This window comes from Panthera uncia, assembly GCF_023721935.1.
Source record: "Panthera uncia isolate 11264 chromosome A3 unlocalized genomic scaffold, Puncia_PCG_1.0 HiC_scaffold_12, whole genome shotgun sequence".
Taxonomy (NCBI): Eukaryota; Metazoa; Chordata; class Mammalia; order Carnivora; family Felidae; genus Panthera; species Panthera uncia.
In genome coordinates this window covers 19738058-19756641 of record NW_026057579.1, presented here as the reverse complement: position 1 = coordinate 19756641, position 18584 = coordinate 19738058, and the positions used below count along the sequence as shown (strand labels likewise).

Genomic DNA, 18584 nt, shown 5'->3' with positions numbered 1-18584 from the left:
CTCCCTGTCCTTTCCACCTACAATCACAACTACCTTGTCCTTTTAGGACATTTTCCCCTTTTAACGCTTCCCTGGTTGTGGTGAGTAACAAGGGAAAAGTCAAAAGAGAAAACAGGATCAACAAGATTGTAGTATTTCCAAAGCTCTGCTGTTGCAAAAACAGCTAAATTCTTCAGGGATGTCATTAAATATTTAGATGATACAATGTTCATTTTGGTGTGTGTGTGTGTGTGTGTGTGTTTTTTTTTAAAGCATGAGATTAACTTTGAGCACAGTTCTAAAGTCAGTGCAATGGTTCTCAAGATCTCTGGCTTACTACAAATCTTTGTATTCAAGTCAAACCAAACACTATAGATCTAATTCCCAATCATTTCATCACCATCACTGCTACCCTTAAAATTAAAAACATCCAAGACTGTTAACAAAATACTTGAGTAACAATGGGGGGGCCTAAGTCGCTCAGTGGGTTAAGTGTCCAAGTCTTGATTTCGGTTCAGGTCATGATCTCATGGATTCATGGGTTCGAACCCCACATCCAGCTCCTTTCACTGACAGTACAGAGCCTGCTTGGAGTTCTTTCTCTCTCTCTCTCCCCTTCTGCACATGCACTCTCTCTCTCAAAATAAATAAACTTAAAAAAAATTTTTTTTAAATACTCAAGTAAAGCTTTTTAATAACTAGTGTATTTATATAGGGCAAATAGAAAATCAGTAGGGAGACAGTCCAGTACAGTGAATGAGCATTCAAGTTCTACAGAATCTCAACTCCATCATCCCTCTCTCCGCTGTCCCTAGTTATTGGAACTAGTCTGTATGTTCTACATTTAATCAGCCTTTTGATATAATTTTACTATTATACAGTAATTATGAATATTATCTTGCTTTTTCAGGTTTGTAACAACCTTACATCAATCCATGTAGCTCTCACCTCCATGCATACCCTCACATCAAACATGTACATATACATATAATTAATTTTATTTATTTGTTGCTATACTATTGGTCAGAAATACAACCTCATTTTAACAGTGCTCCCTAAAACAGGACAGCCCTACAATGCAGGTACCAAGAACACAATGAAAAAAGAAGCAGATAGTGCTCGTTTTCGTAATTTTATTCTTTCCTTGCTGAAACTGTTCCTAGAACATTTGACCCTAATGCCTATGAAATGTTTCTTTTTTTTGAAATAAGTTTAAGACTTACTTCTCCTAGTCGTTTTGATCTTACAAATATATGCAACATTTCTTAATTTAGGTCAAAGTTACTTCCGTTTGTCAAAACACTAATTTTCTGATCTCATTATTCTGAAATATTAAAGATTGACTTTTGTCTATTCCCCCTACATTTACTTCTACCTAGTCCTTCTTACAAATGGAAATCTTCTGAATGCAGAGGTTTAGTTTAATTCCTCACTTTACAGATGATAAAATGAACCAAAGAGCAGGGTGCTTTTTAGATTTTGCCTGCTAGTAAAAAAAAAGTTTTAGTGTCACCACTCTCATTCTAATTTTAACTTAGATTGAGGCTTTACATTTGTCAGAATCAAATAAAAATACCAAACCACAAATATTCTGATCCCTTCAAGAACTCACTCAGTACTCTACTTATTAAACTAGCCTTTCCATCTTTTAAACATAGCTAACTACGGCATGAAATGTTTATTATAAATGAGCAAATATAACTAACTAGAATTTAAATTAAAAATTGAAAAAATAAAAATAAAAATAAATGAGCAAATATATTAACCTATTATAGGAAACTCTAAACAGCAGATGCAAACTTTTCCTACTTGTCACAATCTCCCAACGATTAGACTATTTTATCCAAAGAGATCATAATGCAAAAAATACTCTTAAGATTCTAGCGACTTGAAATAAATTAATATATTAGGGTTGTGGTCTGCTTACCTATAATTACAATTTGCCAGCCTTCTTTTAATAAAATGAAAAAGTCTTGAGGTATTCATCAAGTAGAAGAAAGTCTAACAGTCTTCTGTGAAGAAGCAATTTCCCCACCACCAAAAAAATTATTTCTAGAGTTTTATCTTTTAAAGGAAACTATCAGCACAGTCACAATTATGAAGATAGACTGTTAAGTGAAAACACTCAATAAATAAAATGTGCCTTTATTTATTCACTAACTTTTTCACATTTCCAACTAAAACAGAAATACAAGCTTAAGACTCATCAATCCCCTATCACATAAAATTTACAAAACAAATACACACGGTTTACAACAATGCACAAGATTGAATAAACAACAGAATCCAAATTTGGGGAAATAAAAAAGAATGGGTGGTAATGTAACAAAACATTAACATATAACTGAGGGGTAAGATATGTGATTTATTTTCTTCTTTATACGTTTCTATAATTTTCCAAATTTTCCCACAGTGAACATTTATTACTTTCGTAATCAGAAAAAAAAATTCATTTAAAAAATAAACCATACATCACATAAAGGTTCATTTAGAAGGGGTCTTCATATTATACAAGTATTATTGACATGATTCACCATTAAAGATAATGCCTCCACTTTCTCACTTTCCAACACTAAAATGCTGTTTTACGTCTCTAACTTTTCTGCTGCATCTCCCAACGTTTTATTTCTACATACATGCACGCTTTTCGTTTTTTTCATACAACGTAATAAAAGTCTCACCATTCCTAAATTGTCCATTTTTTAAAACCTACCTCTAAATTTCGTTATAACAAAATGGGGGGGGGGGAGTGGGGGGAAATGACAATTTTACCCACTAATCACAACTTCGTGAGGCCACCATCACTTTAGCTACGGAAAAGTCAAGGCCGGGTAAACTACACGTCCCACCATGCATTGCTGCCTTGTTCAGAGTAGGTCTCTACGGAAACAGAAAAAAAAAAAAAAAAATTCTACAAGTCCCACCTGTTACTTCGTTTCTAAACACCTCCTGCACTTTCAGCTTCAACAGCAAACAAAAACAAGAGCCTCGTGACCTCACGTTGGACCCGGGAGCCCAGACGAGCAGGGGACCCGGGGTCAGGCGGCATGTCTGCTATAGCGGGTAAATTCTACCAAGATCCAGCGCTCCTCTCTTCTTTCCGGGGCTGGGTGCACGCACAAGCCTTCTCCTATCTGCATCCAATGGGGGCTCTTCAGCCGCACAAGGGAGAAGAACCGGTTACTGTGCAAGCACAACAGACTTCCCCATGCCGGGGCGAGGGCTACCTCAGTGTGGAGGTGAGAGCGACGTGACCCCGAGAGGCAGCTTCAAAACACTAAGGGGACTCGTCGCAGACGCAGGGAGAAGCCACAGCCCCGCGGCGACCCTCTTCCGCTGGGCGCCTCCATTCCCACAGGGATCACAACCCCGACACTAACCGCCGCCCTCTCCGCGCGGTTTTGTGCCCCCTTCAGCCGGGTCGCTGGGCCAATGACCTCCCTTCCCCTGCGACCGGCAGGCGGCGAGGGAACAAAATTCTCCCGGGCTTCCCCTTCGCTCCCTCCCCCTTACCGTCTTGGCGGCCTCCGCCCAGGTCCTGCCCTTCTTCCTACGGCCCTTTTCCCTCATGTCGGGTCTTGAACTGACTGGGAGGCTCCCGTGTCCGGGCTCCGGCCGCCCTCCCTGCCTGCTCTGCCCTGCGATGCTTTTCCCGCGGTGCCGGGAAAAGTGGGAGAAAGGGGAAGTCAGGTCCGAGGAGCACCCAAGCAGAGGAAGCGGCGGGGGTGGTGCGCGGAGGGGGGGGGCGGGGGTCTATCGGGCGGCCGGTCCTCCTGCTGCCGTTGCCACTGCTACCGCCGCTGCCATATTGGGTCCTTACTGTACAGGCAGCCGCTGCGGTCACGTGACCGCTCCCGCGCGGCCGTCACTACTGTACGCAGCCGGACGCGCGAACGTGCGCGCGCGCCCCCGCCTCCCGCGCGGGGCTGCAAGACGAACGAGCCGACGGTCCGCTGCGTCCCGTCACTCCCCCGCCCTTCCGCTCTCTGCCTATCCTTTGGAGCATGCGCGGGAGGGAGGTCCGACGCTAAAGTGCGTCGAGCGTCCAGTGCTCACGCCTACAGCGAAAATCTGCCTGCGGAAGCGGAACTTGATCCGTCCCGGAAGGCTTATTGAACGGATTCTGACCGCGTGCCGGGCGCCTTGGTGGCTGTAGAGGCTTGGAAGAGCCGTGCTTTTCCCCCAATCGGCGACTTTCCTAGCTATCGCTTTCAATAAGCCTCGTGCTTGTTTTTTCATTAGTGCATGTTCAGGTTTACAAAGGTTATCTTTGTGACGATTTGCAACAATTTTTGTCTGCTCATTTAACCCGTTTGGATAGATGAGGCAAGTTGAGTTCGACCTGCCAAGCTCACCATTCTAGGCTGTGGGGAAACCAAGAATCAAGGCGCCAGCTCAAGAGCCGTTTTTCCATCTCCAAGGATTCCTTTAAAACTTAAGATGATCCCCTCAGCCCTTTCTTAAAGGCCACAAGTAACTGCGTTCACACTTTTTCAAGTGAATAGTCTCATCAAAGACCCAAATGGTGTCTTTTCTTTCTTGGGGACCTTAGTCACTTGCACAGTGCCTATAAATATCAGGCACCCAGTAAATATTTGCTGAATGAGTCAGCTGTCTGTAGTCAAAAATTGTCTGTAGGGTCCAAACAGCCTCCTGGAAAATCCAGAATGTGGCATCTTCCATCGCATGTTTTTATACTTTGCAAGGTAAAAAGAATATGCAGTAACGCCTACTGTTCTCTCAAATCCATCTGCTTTCAGAAGTTGTATCTAGTTTAGTAAACTTAGCCCTATACTATATTCTAAAATAGGACTGAGAGTTGGGCTGCCTCTTGGGAGGAAAGACAGGTGAGAGCAATACTTAACTTGGAGTCCATGGTTAGGCTTCAAAACCCCATGGACCCCCTAAAATTATGAACAGCATTTTAATGTAATTGTGCATGTTTGAGAAAAGAACTCATGACTTTCTCAATTTTTCAAAAGGGGCTGTTATACCAAAAAAAAAAAAAAAGGTTTGGGTTTGTTTTTTTTTTCAGTGTTTATTTTATTTTTGAAAGACAGTGTGAGTGGGGAGGGGGCAGAGAGAGAGAGGAAGACACAGAATCTGAAAAAGGGTCCAGGCTCTGAGCTGTCAGCACAGAGCCTGATGCAGGGCCCAAACCAACGAACCGGTAAGATCATGACCTGAACCGAAGTCAAACGCTTAACCGACTGAGAAGCCCAAATGCCACCCCAAAAAAAGTCTTAATAGGGAGTTTGAGAGGCCGTCTAGATACTTCCTTATATTTCAACTTCAGACATTGATCAAACAGCTCCATAACAGCATAATTGATTTGGGCATATTTTCACAAATCCTTGTAGTAACTCACAGCACTCTCCATAGCACTCAAGGTATGTACCATCTTCCTCTAAAGTCTAGGTCTAGGGGCACCTGGCTGGCTCAGTCAATAGAGTGTGTGACTCTTGATCTCCAGGTTGTGTGTTCCAGCCCCATGTTGAATGTAGAGATTACTTAAAGTCTTAAAAAAAAAAAAAAAAAAGGCCTAGGTTTGGAGTCCATTCAAGAAGTCTCCATCCCTAGATGTTAAGCAATGCAACAGCTCATTGAAGGAACACTGAAACACCAGCTCTGAAACAATATCTTGTGAGGATAAGGCACCATCCTGAAGACCACATTCATACACTCTAAATCAGTTAGCAATATATGATGCTTTGTGCCCAGTAGGTAGAATATATGGGTCTGGAAATGAAGGGGTGAAGGTAGGAATGACCCTGCTTGGTGCATCCTATCAACTCAATCAGAAATCATGGTTTCCAAAGGGGACTGCTTCCACCAATAGATACAGCAGGAGTCCCATTGAACTTCAAGCTATAATTGCTGCCTGAGCATTTCAGATGCCTTGTATCAAGGGACCAGCAGACATGACAAGAAGGCACCATCTTTTTTTTAATTTTGTTTTATTTTTAAGTAATCTCTGCACCCAACGTGCTGCTAGAACATATAACGCCAAGATCAAGAGACACATGCTCCACTAACTGAGCCAGCCAGGCACTCCAGACAAGTCACCATGTTGGCAGGGGTGATTGATCCCAATCATCAAGAGGAAGTTGGAATTCTGTTACACAATGGTAGATGGAAGGACGATGTTCGGCACCCAGGTAATTCACTTGAGTATCCCCTGGTGCTTTCTTACCCCATTTTGTAAATGGAAAAGTACATCAGCCATGGCCTATAAAGGGCATTGGTATCAGGGGCTAATGACCCTTCGGGCATAAGGCTCTGGGTCATATCACCAGGTAAACCACCTGGACCAGCAGAGGCACCAACTGAGGATGAGAAGAATCTGTGTTCAGATAGAAGCAGGAGACAAGTACAGTTAAGCAGATACATATAAGCAGACAATTCACAAAAGAGGAAATTCAGTTAAGCAATATATGTATAAAAACAATATTCAGGGGCACCTGGGTGGCTCAGTCAGTTGAGTGTCCGACTTTGGCTCAGGTCATGATCACTCAGTTCATGAGTTCAGGCCCCACATCTGGCTCTGTGCTGACAGTTCAGAGCCTGGAGCCTACTTCAGATTCTGTGTCTCCCTCTCTCTGCCCCTTCTCCACTCATGCTGTGTCTCTCTCTGTCTCTCAAAAATGAATTTTAAAAAAAGTTAAAAATTAAAAAAAAAAACAATATGTACTTCATGAGTATCAGTGAAATCCAAATTATGATTACAATAAAAAAGTTCATTTAAGAATCCTGATTTTTTTAATGTTTATTTATTCTTGAGAGAGAGAGAGAGAGAATGGGGGTGGGGGGCAGACACAAAATCTGAAGCAGGCTCCAGGCTCTGAGCTGTCAGCACAGAGCCTCCTGATGTGGGGCTCAAACTCACAAGCTGTGAGATCATGATCTGAGCTGAAGTCAGACACCAAACCGACTGAATCACCCAGGTGCCCCAGGAATCCTGATTAAACATACTTATATAAAAATTAACAGGCCTTTCCGATTCTGTGTCTCCCTCTCTCTCTGCCCCTCCCCCATTCATGCTCTGTCTCTCTCTGTCCCAAAAATAAATAAAAAACGTTGAAAAAATAAATAAATAAATAAAAATTAACAGGCTTAATGGGTTACAGAGTTTCAGTTTGGGATAATGAATAAATTCTGGAGATGGTTGGTGGTGATGGTTGTATAACAATATTAATGTACTTAATGTCACTGAATTGTACTCTTAAAATGATTAAAATGAAAAAAATGATTAAAATGATAAATTTCAGGGGCTCCTGGGTGGCTCAGTCAGTTAAGTGTCCGACTTTGGCTCAGGTCATGATCTCGCAGTTCATGGGTTTGAGCCCTGCATCGGGCTCTATGCTGACAGCTTGGAGCCTGGAGCCTGCTTCGGATTCTGTGTCTCCCTCTCTCTCTGCCCCTCCCCCACTCATGCTCTCTGTGTGTGTGTGTCTCTCTCTGTCAAAAATAAATAAACTTAAAAAGTTTAATGATAAATTTCATGTATATTTTACCACAATTAAACAATTATTTTAAAAAATTAACCAGTGTTGGGGCACCTAGCTGGCTCAGTTAGTAGAGAATTCAACTCTTAATTTTAGGATTGTAAATTCAAGCCCTACATTGGATATGGAGATTACTTAAAAATAAAATCCTTTAAAAAAATTAACCAGTGTTTTATATACCAGTAAAAAACTGATAAGAAAGTTTTAAAAGTTCTATTCTCATTAGCTACACAAAAGTGTATACATATATGTGTGTGTACATAGACACATATATTGATACGCTCAAGCCTAAAATTAGAACTAAAGTCCAGGGGAAATGTCTGCACTGTTCATAATCTATATAATGTAAACAGCCAATTTCTGAGAAAACTAAGACTCTAAACAAATAAATATACAAACCACGTTCTTAAAAAGTCTTACTATTCTAAGTGCTTTTAATCCCAGGTCTCCCTCTCTCTCTGGCCCTTCCTCATTCACGTGTGCTCTCTCTCTCTTTCTCTCTCTCTCTCTCTCAAAAATAAACATTAAAAAAATAAATTGGATATCTTCTTTATAAAAAAAAAACAAACAGGTTTTTTTTGGTGGGGGAGAAGGGGGAAGAGCAGAAGGAGAGAGAGAGAGAAGCCGGCTCCACATTGAGCATGGAGTTGGACATGGGGCTCGACTCCATGACCCTGGGATCATGACCTAAGAGGAAATCAAGAGTCCACGCTCAACTGACTGAGCCACCCAGATGCCCCAATACAGTTTTTTTTTTTTTAAGAGTAATATGAGGGAGATTTACCCCACCAGGTATTAAAACTTTTAGAATGAATAAAAAGAATAACCAAAACTTTGGAAACTGATTCCAAAACTGACATATTAGTTAATTTAGAAACAGCCCTTAGTATAAACAGAACTTAGTATATGATAAAAGTGACATCATCAGTGAGGAAGTGACTGGAATTGAGCCCCACATCAGGCTCTGTGCTGAGCACGGGACCTGCTTAAGATTCTCTATCTCTAAGGGCACCTGGGTGGCTCAGTTGGCTGAGTGTCTGGCTCTTGATTTCACCTCAGGTCATGATCTCATGGTTTGTGGGCTCAAGCCCCACTGATGGCACAGAGTCTGCTTGGGATTCTCTCTCTCTCTCTCTCTCTCTCTCTCTGCCCATCCCCTAATTGCGCTCACTCTCTCTCAAAAAAAATATTCTCTCTCCTTCTACCTCTCTCCCTTGCTCATGCTCTTTCTCTCTCTCTAAAAAAAGAAAGAAAAAAGAAATAGTAGATATAGATAATAGACACATAGATAAAATAAGTAGGTACATTTCCTTGTTGATCATGCTAGAGTCTAAATGTGCAGAATCTGCCAAGACACCCATGTTGGAACACAGCTTCTATCATGATGGCCATGGGCCACATGCCAGGCTTTTCGGGTAGCAGTGATATCTTCAACATCTTTTATGAGGCAGGCACTGGCAAAAATATCACTAAAGCAGTTTTGTAAAGAATTATTTTTCATGAAGTTGTTATTGGAAATCTTTTTTTCTAAGTTTATTTATTTATTTTGAGAGAGAGAGAGAGGATGCATATGAGCAAGGCAGAGAGAGAGGGCTGACAGCATGGAGTCTGACTTGAGGCTTGAACTAATGAACCCGTGATCATGACCCAAGGCAAAACCAAGAGTCAGACGCTTAACCAAATGAGCCACCCAGGTGCCCTGGAAATCTTATTATTAAGAAAGATGGCACTAGTTGTTTGTTGTTGTTGTTGTTGTTTTTAATATTTTTTAATGTTTATTTATTTTTGAGAGAGACAGAGTGTGAGTGGGGGAGGGGCAGAGAGAGAGAGGGAGACACAGAATCCAAAGCAGGCTCCAGGCTCTGAGCTGTCAGCACAGAGCCCAACACAGGACTCATACCTATGAGCCACAAGATCATGACCTGAGCCAAAGTCAGAATCTTAACCAACGGAGCCACCCAGGCATCCCGATGCCACCAGTTTCTGTACATCTGTAGGAAATCATTATTGGCCAAGAAATTAGAGTTTTTGGCATTCAGCAGGATGGGATGACAGAGGAGTCTTTCTGTTTTCACCTCCTTGCTCACAGGATTGTCCATTAAAGCACAAAGTCAAGACTGGCAATTCCCATGACCAGTTCCTCAGGTTTTCACAATTGTACCTATGGATCCTACTATCCCAACCTCTCTACTCACACGACTTGGATATCTGATTGTCACTTCAAGGTAGACAATGATGCTATTATATATTGGGCAGAATCCTAGACACTGAACGCAGTATAGTTTACATAATCTTTAACTTCCTCATCAGGTAGCAGGTTCATTGTAGGGCTAAGTCTGTCTGATGCCAGGATCACTTTCTATCCAGTTATTCCAGCACCATTTATTGAAGAAATTATCCTTTCCCCAGCATATATTCTGAACTCCTTTGTCATAAATTAGTTGACCATATACATGTGGGTATTTTTCTGGGGTCTCTATGAGGTTCCATTGATCTATGTTTCTCATGCCAATGCCATACTGTTTTGATTACTATGGCTTTGTAATATAGCTTGAAATCAGGAAGTGTGATGCCTCCAGTTTTATTCTTCTTTGTCAAGATTGCTTTGGCCATTTAGGGCCTTTTGTGGTTTCATACAAATTTTAGAATTGTTTTTCATATTTCTGTGAAAAGCACCATTGGAATTTTGATAGAGATTGTATTCAGTCTGTAGATAGCTTTGGGTAGTCTGGAGGTTTTAACAATATTAATCTTTCCAATCCATGAGAACAGAATATCTTCATTTATTTGTGGCTTCTTCAATTTCATTCATCAATGTCTTGTAATTTTCAGTGTTCAGATCTTTCACCTCCTTGGTTAGATTTATTCCTAAGTATTTGATTCTTTTTGATGCTATTATAAATGCTATTGTTTTCTTAATTTCTCTTTCTGATAGATCATTATTAGTGTATAGAAATACAACTGATTTTTGCATATTGATTTTCTATCCTATCCTACAACTTTACTGACTTGTTTATTAGTTCTAACAGTTTTGGGGTGGGATCTTTAGGGTTTTCCACATATAATATCATACCATCTGCAGATAGAGACAATTTTACCTCTTCCTTTCCAGTTTGGTTACCTGTTATTTCTTTTTCTTTCTAATTGCTCTGACTAGAGCTTCCGGTACTATGTTGAGTAAAAGCGGGAAGCATGGGCATCCTTGGAGTACCTGGCTGGCTCAGATGGTAGAGCATGTAATTCTTTTTATTTTTATTTTTTTCAACGTTTTTTATTTATTTTTGGGACAGAGAGAGACAGAGCATGAACGGGGGAGGGGCAGAGAGAGAGGGAGACACAGAATCGGAAACAGGCTCCAGGCTCCGAGCCATCAGCCCAGAGCCTGACGCGGGGCTCGAACTCACGGACCGCGAGATCGTGACCTGGCTGAAGTCGGAGGCTTAACCGACTGCGCCACCCAGGCGCCCCAAGAGCATGTAATTCTTAATCTCAGGGTCTTGAGTTTGAGCCCCATGTTGGATGTAAAGATTACTTTTAAGAAGTAAATTATGGGGCGCCTGGGTGGCTCAGTCGGTTAAGCGGCCGACTTTGGCTCAAGTCATGATCTCACGGTCCGTGAGTTCGAGCCCCGCGTCGGGCTCTGTGCTGACAGCTCAGAGCCTGGAGCCTGTTTCAGATTCTGTGTCTCCCTCTCTCTGACCCTCCCCCGTTCATGCTCTGTCTCTCTCTGTCTCAAAAATAAATAAACGTTAAAAAAAAAAAAAAAAACTTAAAAAGTAAATTAAATTGGGGTACCCAGGTGGCTCAGTTGTTAAGCATCTGACTTCGGTTTGGGTGATGACCTCACAGTTGGTGAGCACAAGCCCCACTTTGGGTAAGCTCCAGCCCTGCTTCAGGTAAAAACACCAGCCCCGGATGAGTGCCAATTCTCTCTCTTTCTCTCTCTCTCTCCCTCCCTCTCTTGCCCTCTCTGCCCCTTCTGGGTTTCTTTCTCTCTCTCCCTCTCTTTCTCTGCCCCTCACTTGAGCCCTTTCTCTCTCTCAAAAAAATTAATTAATTAATTTAATTTAATTAAAATTTTTATAATGTTACTCATTTTTAAGGGAGAGAGAGACAGAGCACAAGGTGGGAAGCGGCAGAGAGAGAGGGAGACACAGAATCTGAGGCAGGCTCCAGGCTCTGAGCTGTCAGGACATGGGGCTCGAATGGTTCATCCACAAGATCGTGACCTGAGCCGAAGTTGGATGCTTAACCAATTGAGAGACCCAGGCACCCTAAGTTGTTTTTTTTTTTTTTTAAATACTGGGCAGCCTTGACTTGTTCCTGATCTTAGAGGAAAATATTTCGGCTTGTCACCATTGACTATGATGTTAGCTGTGGGCTTGTCAGATACAGTCTTTATTATGTTGAGGTATGTTCTCTGTACACAGTTTGTTGACAATTTTTATCATGAAAAAATGTTGAATTTTGTCAAATGCTTTTTCTGCATCTATTGAGATGATCTTATGATTTTTATTTTTCATTTTAATATGGCATATCACATTAATTTGCAGATATTGAACACCCCTGGAATAAATCTCAATTAACCATGGTGTATGACCCTTTTAATGTACTGTGGAATTTGGTTTGTTAATTTTTAGAAAAAAAGATTTAATGTTTAGGAACCATGAGATCATGACCTGAGCTGAAGTCGGACACTCAACCAACTGAGCCACATAGGCACCCCTGTTCGCTCATTTTTTGAGTCCTCTCTCTCTCTCTCTCCCTCTGTTTTTCTCTCTCTCTGTCTCTCTCTGTCCCTGTCTCTCTGCCTCTCTCTCTCTTAATCAGTCTGGCTAGAGGGTTATCAATTTTGTTGATCTTTTCAAAGAAGCAGTTCCTGGTTTCATTGATCTGTTCTATGGTTAGCTCATTTTTTTGTTGAGGATTTTTGCATCCAGGGACATTGGCTATAATTTTCTTTTCTTGTAGTGTCTTTGTCTGCTTTAGTATCAGGGTCATATTGGCCTCATAAAATGAGTTTGGAAGTGTTTCCTCCCTTTCTATTTGAAAGCTTGAGAAGATTAATAATAATTCTTTCTTAAATGTTTGGTAGACTTCACCAGTGAAACCACCTAGTCCTGGACTTTTCTTTGTTGGGTGTTTTTTTTAATGGTTCAATCTCCTTGATAGTAATCAGTCTGTTCAGATTTTTATTTCCTCATGATTCAATCTTGGAAGTTTGTATGTTTTTATAAATTTATCCATTTCTTCTAGTTTTTCCAACTTGTTGGCATACACTTGTCCATAATAATCTCCTGTGAACCTTTTAATTTCTCTGGTATTGAATTTCTTTGGTAATGCCTCGTCTTTCATTTGTAATTTAATTTATTCAGAGTCCTGTCTCTTTTTCTTGGTTAGTCTACTAAAGGTTTGTCTAATTTGTTTATCCTTTTTTTTTCTGTCCCACCCCCTATTTTATCTTAAAAACCATCTCTTAGTTTCATTAATCTTTTCTATTGTCTTTTTGGTCTTTGTTTCATTTATTCCTTCTCTGATTTTTGTTATTTCCTTCTTTCTACTAGCTTTGGGCTTCATTTGTTCTTTTTTTCCTAGTTAATTGGGGTATAAAGTTAGGTTCTCTGTTTGAGAGCTTTCCTTTGTTCTTAATACAGGAGTTTATTCCTATAAACTTCCCTCTTGGGGTGCCCGGGTGGCTCAGTTGGTTAATCCTGACCGTTGGCTCAAGTCATGATCTCACAGTTCCTGAGTTTGAGCTCCCCATCAGGGTCTCCGCGGTCAGTGCAGAGCCTGCTTATATCTTCTGTCCCCCTGTCTCTGTACCTCCCCCCCAAAAATAAATATTAAAAATTTTTAATAAAAAAATAAACTTCCCTCCTAGAACTGTTCTTGCTGCATTCTATAAATCTTGATATATTATATTTCCATTTTCATTTGTTTCACAGATTTTTTTGTTTGTTTCTCTTTTAATTTCTTTAACCCATTGATTGTTCAGGAGCATGCTGTTTAATTTCTGCATACTTGTGAAGTTTCTAATTTTCTTCTTGTAATTGATTTCTAGTTTCATACCATTGTGGTCAGAAAAGATGATAAGATTTCAAGCTTCTTAAATTTATTAAGACTCATTTTGTGACCTAACATATGATCTATCCTGGAGAATGTTCCATGTGCTCTTGAGAAGAATGTGTGTTCTGCTGCTGTTGGGTAAAATGTTCTGTAAATGTCTGTTAAGTCCATCTGGTCTACCAGGTCATTTAAGTCCAATGTTTCTTAATTGATTTTCTGCCTGGATGATCTATCCATTGTTGAAAGTGGGATATTGAAATTCCCTACTATTGTATTGCTGTCTATTTCTCCATTCAGATCTGTTAATATTTGCTTTATATATTTAGGTCCTTCTATGTTGAGTACGCAAATATTTACAAACGTTACAGCCTCTTGATGAATTGATCACTTTACCATTATATAATGACCCTCTTTGTCTCTTGTTACCGACTTTGGTTTAAAGTCTATTTTGGATAATATAAGTATAGCTTACCTCTGCTTTCTTTTGGTTTCCATTTGCACACAATGTCTCTTTCTATCCCTTCACTTTCCATCTGTTTGTGCCCTAAAGCCAAAATGAATCTTTCCTAGGCAGCATATAATGGGTTTTGCTTTTTTATCCATTTCGCCACTCCACTATCTTTTGACTGGAGAAGGAAAAAATCTTTTTAAAGTTACTTCTATCCATATGTTAAAAAGATACTCAGGTACTCATTGTATTTCTGCTTTGTGTTTCAGTTTGGTAAATTAGGTAAATAATGCACATACATTATTTATATCGTTATGTCACAATGCATTACAATTAACTTAAGTACCCCAGTTTGGTAGAATTTAACCAATTCTGTCTAATGGCAGTCCAAAGAGGATTTCCTTTATAAGAGACTTCTTCCTGTAACTTCGCAGATAGTAGAACCAACATTAGTTTCAGGGGGGAAAAGATTGAGCAATTGTAATAAAAATGCAGTATTAAATCAACAGCATAGTATGAATGTGCCAAAGAATGCACGTGCTGTTAGCTCTGCTCTCGTTAGCTCTGCCTTTGCTACAGACTTCAGCCTTAACCAGTTTGCCATCTCAAGCATTCTTGCCTTAAGTTAGGTCATGAGCAGCAGGGAGGCTGTAGGTGGAGCCCATTGGAAGTCCTCACGTCTGACCCTACATCAGTCAGTGGCTGCACAGGGGAAGAGGTGCTGGGCTCACACTCCCTGGTCTGGAATTCCCCACGTGAGGACACTCTACCTATCAGGAGCTGGGCAAGCCTCTTGAACTCTTTAAGTCTCAGTTCCCTCTACAGGGATTATTGTGAGGTTTGAATGAGGAGATACTGTGTAAAGAACCTAGAATAGTACCTGGTACATTAGACACTATCCATAAATGCTAACTATTGTATCTTCTATATTATACCACAAGTATATATACTTCTGTATATATACTATAGTATATATACTTCTGTATATATATACTCTGTATATATATTTTATATACTTCTGTGTATATACTATATGTATATAGTATACGTATATAGTAATATATAGTATATACATATACATATATAGTAGCATATAGTATATATACTATATTATATGGACAGAAAAGAGGGCTGTGAGAAGTAAGGGAGATGATTCATTCTCAAAACTACCAAATAAAGTCTGTGTTGTCTAGTTAACAGCAGGTTTACAACTTATTGGAAATATATATGAACGACCCCCACCCCCCCACCCCCCCATCCCCGCCCAACAAAATGGAGTCCCAAACCTTTAGACACTTCACTTCCTGGTTCTTCTCCCCCTGTCCGATTCAAGGACTTATTTTCATGGGCTTATTTTCAAGGGCTTTGCAATGAGCATGCGCCAAAGAACAAAGGGAGGAGGGACTGAAAAATCTCTGCCATACCTCAGGGAATTTGCATTTGTTCCAATCAGACTATTTTTGCCTTACATGGGCATAGGTAGTGTCTGGGTAAGGCTGTAACCTCTGTAGCACTCAGCCAATGAGGAACCAGGGGAGGGACTTGCATGCTAGAAGATAAATTGTCTGCCGTTAACTGCCCCGAGTGTGCCTGTCCATCACCCACTCTTGCAAGAATGTTGATTAAAGCCTCTCTTCCCTGTGCTCCGAGTCTGTGCATCCCTCCTTTGATTAGGTCAGTGAGCCTACTTCTCACAAGGGCAAAAGTGACCTTTTCAACTCCTCTTCCCCCCTGCAAAACTTAAAAAATAACTAGCTGTTCCCATTTCTTTATTACGCAGCAAGATTTAGTTTACTTGGTGACAGGGCCAGCAAGAGCCTAGAAGAAAGGAATCTACTGAATGTCTGCTAAATGCCTGGCAATTTATATGAGGATACAAATGTTTCTTGTCAAGAAACATTTTTTTAGGGACAATTTCTTTTTCTTTTCTTTTCTTTTCTTTTCTTTTCTTTTCTTTTCTTTTCTTTTCTTTTCTTTCTTTCTTTCTTCTTCTTCTTCTTCTTCTTCTTCTTCTTCTTCTTCTTCCTCTTCTTCAAGTTTATTTATTCTGAGAGAAAGAGAAAGAGAGACCAGGGGAGGGGAAAAGAGACAGAGGGAGGGAGAGAGAATCCCAAGCAGGCTCCACACTGTCAGCATGGAGCCTGACGCAGGGCTCAAACTCACTAACCATGAGATCATTACCTTAGCTAAAATCAAGAGCCAGAAGCTTAACCAACTGAGCCCAGGCACCCCTTCCTTTTTTCTTTCAGGGACAATTTCTGCCAATTAGTAATATGATCTTGAAATACTCAATCCAATTCCATTAAACAGGTCAATTTAGTATATTTCAGCCATGAGCCAAATACTGAGGGCCAGAAATGAGTGTAAGACTGCAAAACAGTGAGAACAGGAACTGAGCCTGTCATGTTTATTATATTTGCAGTGCCCAGAATAGCACCTTGTGATAGAAAGTTCTCCATACATTTTTGTTGAATCAATAAGGAGATGAATGGGGGCGCCTGGGTGGCTCAGTCAGTTAGGCGTCGGACTTCGGCTCAGGTCATGATCTCACAGTTTGTGAGTTCAAGCTCCGTGTCGGGCTCCGTGCTGACAGCTCGGAGCCTGGAGCCTGCTTCAGATTCTATGTCTTGCTCTCTCTCTGCCCCTCCCCTGCTTATGCTCTGTCTCTCTCTGTCTCAAAAATAAACAAAACACTAAAAAAAAAATTTTTTTTTAAATAAGTAGATGAATGAATAAATAAAGAAGACATAGTCCTTACTCCAAAATAGCTCGTCTGAAAATAAGAAAGACCTATGAACAAATACCATACATTGTTATACATGCAATCATAAACATATATACAAGATCCTAAAATGGCATAGAGGAATAGGAACCCTATGGATATTAGCACAAGGGAGGGTATCCAGCAAGGCTCCAAGAAGGAATGGCAACCAGTGAAGAGTGGACAGGGCAGAGTGAGTAAATGAGAAGCAAGGAGACCAGTTGGGAGGGTTTTGCAGCACTTCCAGGACATTATTTCCTAACCTGCAGTCCAGGGGAGGAGTCCATTAGCTTAGACAAAATTACGTTTATTTTCACTAACCTTAAAGTTATGACTTTGGTCGCCAACGGAAATCACAGATATTTTCAGGTTACATTACACTTAAGACATCTAGAAATATTTTTACATTTATCACAATTTCACAACTTCAATATTATTAGACCTGTCACCGGATCTTGTTATTTGGTGCATTAATAATGAAGCACACGTATCGCTATAACACAAGTTTGTTTTTCTAATAAGCTAATCACTATATTTCAATAGAAATGTTTTTCTCTGTGATCCCATGGATTTTATTCACACATTCAAAGAGATTCTGAGGGGTGCCTGGGTGGTTCAGTGGGTTAAGCGTCTGACTTTGGCTCAGGTCATGATCTGACTGTCCATGAGTTTGAGTCCCATGGCCAGCTCTGTGCTGACAGCTCGGTGCCTGCAGCCTGCTTCAGATTCTGTGTCTCCCTCTCTCTCTGCCCTTCCCCTACTTGTGCTCTGTGTGTGTCTCTGTGTCTCAAAAATGAATAAAGAAGCATGGGAAAAATTTTAATATAAATAAATCAAAGAGATTCTGAGAAGGGGTCTATAGGCTTCCACAAACTGCCAAAGAAATCCATAGTAAAAACAAATGAACACAAAAATAGGAATTGGGATTCTGTCACACAATACTGTGTGACTTTATTTTTTATTTTTAGTTTTTTACATTTTTTTAAAGTTTATTTATTTATTTTGAGACAGAAAGAGAGAGAGGGAGAGCACAAGCAGGGAAGGGGCAGAGAAAGAGAGAATCCTAAGCAGTCTCTGCACTGTCAGGGCAGAGCCTGGTGCAGGGCTCAAACTCACAAACCATGAGATCATAACCTGAGCCAAAAAGCAAGTCGGAGGCTTAACAGACTGAGCCACGCAGGTGCTCCATAACAGTGTGTGACTTTGGGCAAATTTTCAAAATCTTTTGGGGCCTCAGTTTCCTCATGTGAAAAATGTGTGTAATACTGATAGTTTTCTATTTTATAAAGTGGGGGGTGTCTTGGTGGCTCGGTCGGCTAAGCATCTGACTTCCACTCAGGTCATGATCTCACAGCTCGTGAGTTCGAGGCCCACACTTGGCTCTGTGCTGATACCTCAGAGCCAGGCTCAGAGCCTGGAGCCTGCTTCGGATTCTGTGTCTCCCTCCCTCTGCCCCTCCCCTGCTTGCTCTCTCTCTCTCTCTCTCAAAAATAAATAAACATTAAAAACAATTTTTTTTAAATATAAGGTGTTGTAGAAATAAAAGAAGTACACATAGAAAATTTAAAATAATGCCAGGTGTATGATAAATATTCAATAAATATCATAATATCAAATCATCTTGATTTCTGAAGAAAATCCAATGAATGATCCCTTAAATCCAGCATTCCTTGAGACTGTAAACTGCTTATGAAGATTTCCCTGAATGCTAGTTAAAATAACAACCAAAAGAGTCTTCATTTTCTCTCCTTCACTTTTTATTAGTCATTTTGAGGATCAATGCAGTGTCAACACAAGGTTCCTGTTTTCTGCAAAGAACTAAAAG

The 18584-nt window shown here is 40.5% G+C and overlaps 1 protein-coding gene across 1 annotated transcript in view; it reads right to left on the bottom strand.

Annotated features, from left to right (window-relative positions):
• The window catches only part of ASXL2 (ASXL transcriptional regulator 2), a 134705-nt gene extending 130739 nt beyond the window's left edge, over positions 1–3966 (bottom strand). Inside the window, exon 1 of the mRNA XM_049651924.1 lies at positions 3493–3966. Coding sequence (XP_049507881.1) covers positions 3493–3549 — 57 coding nt within the window. The 5' untranslated portion in view covers positions 3550–3966. The remainder of the gene's footprint in view (positions 1–3492) is intronic.
• Between the last annotated feature and the right edge of the window lie 14618 nt (positions 3967–18584).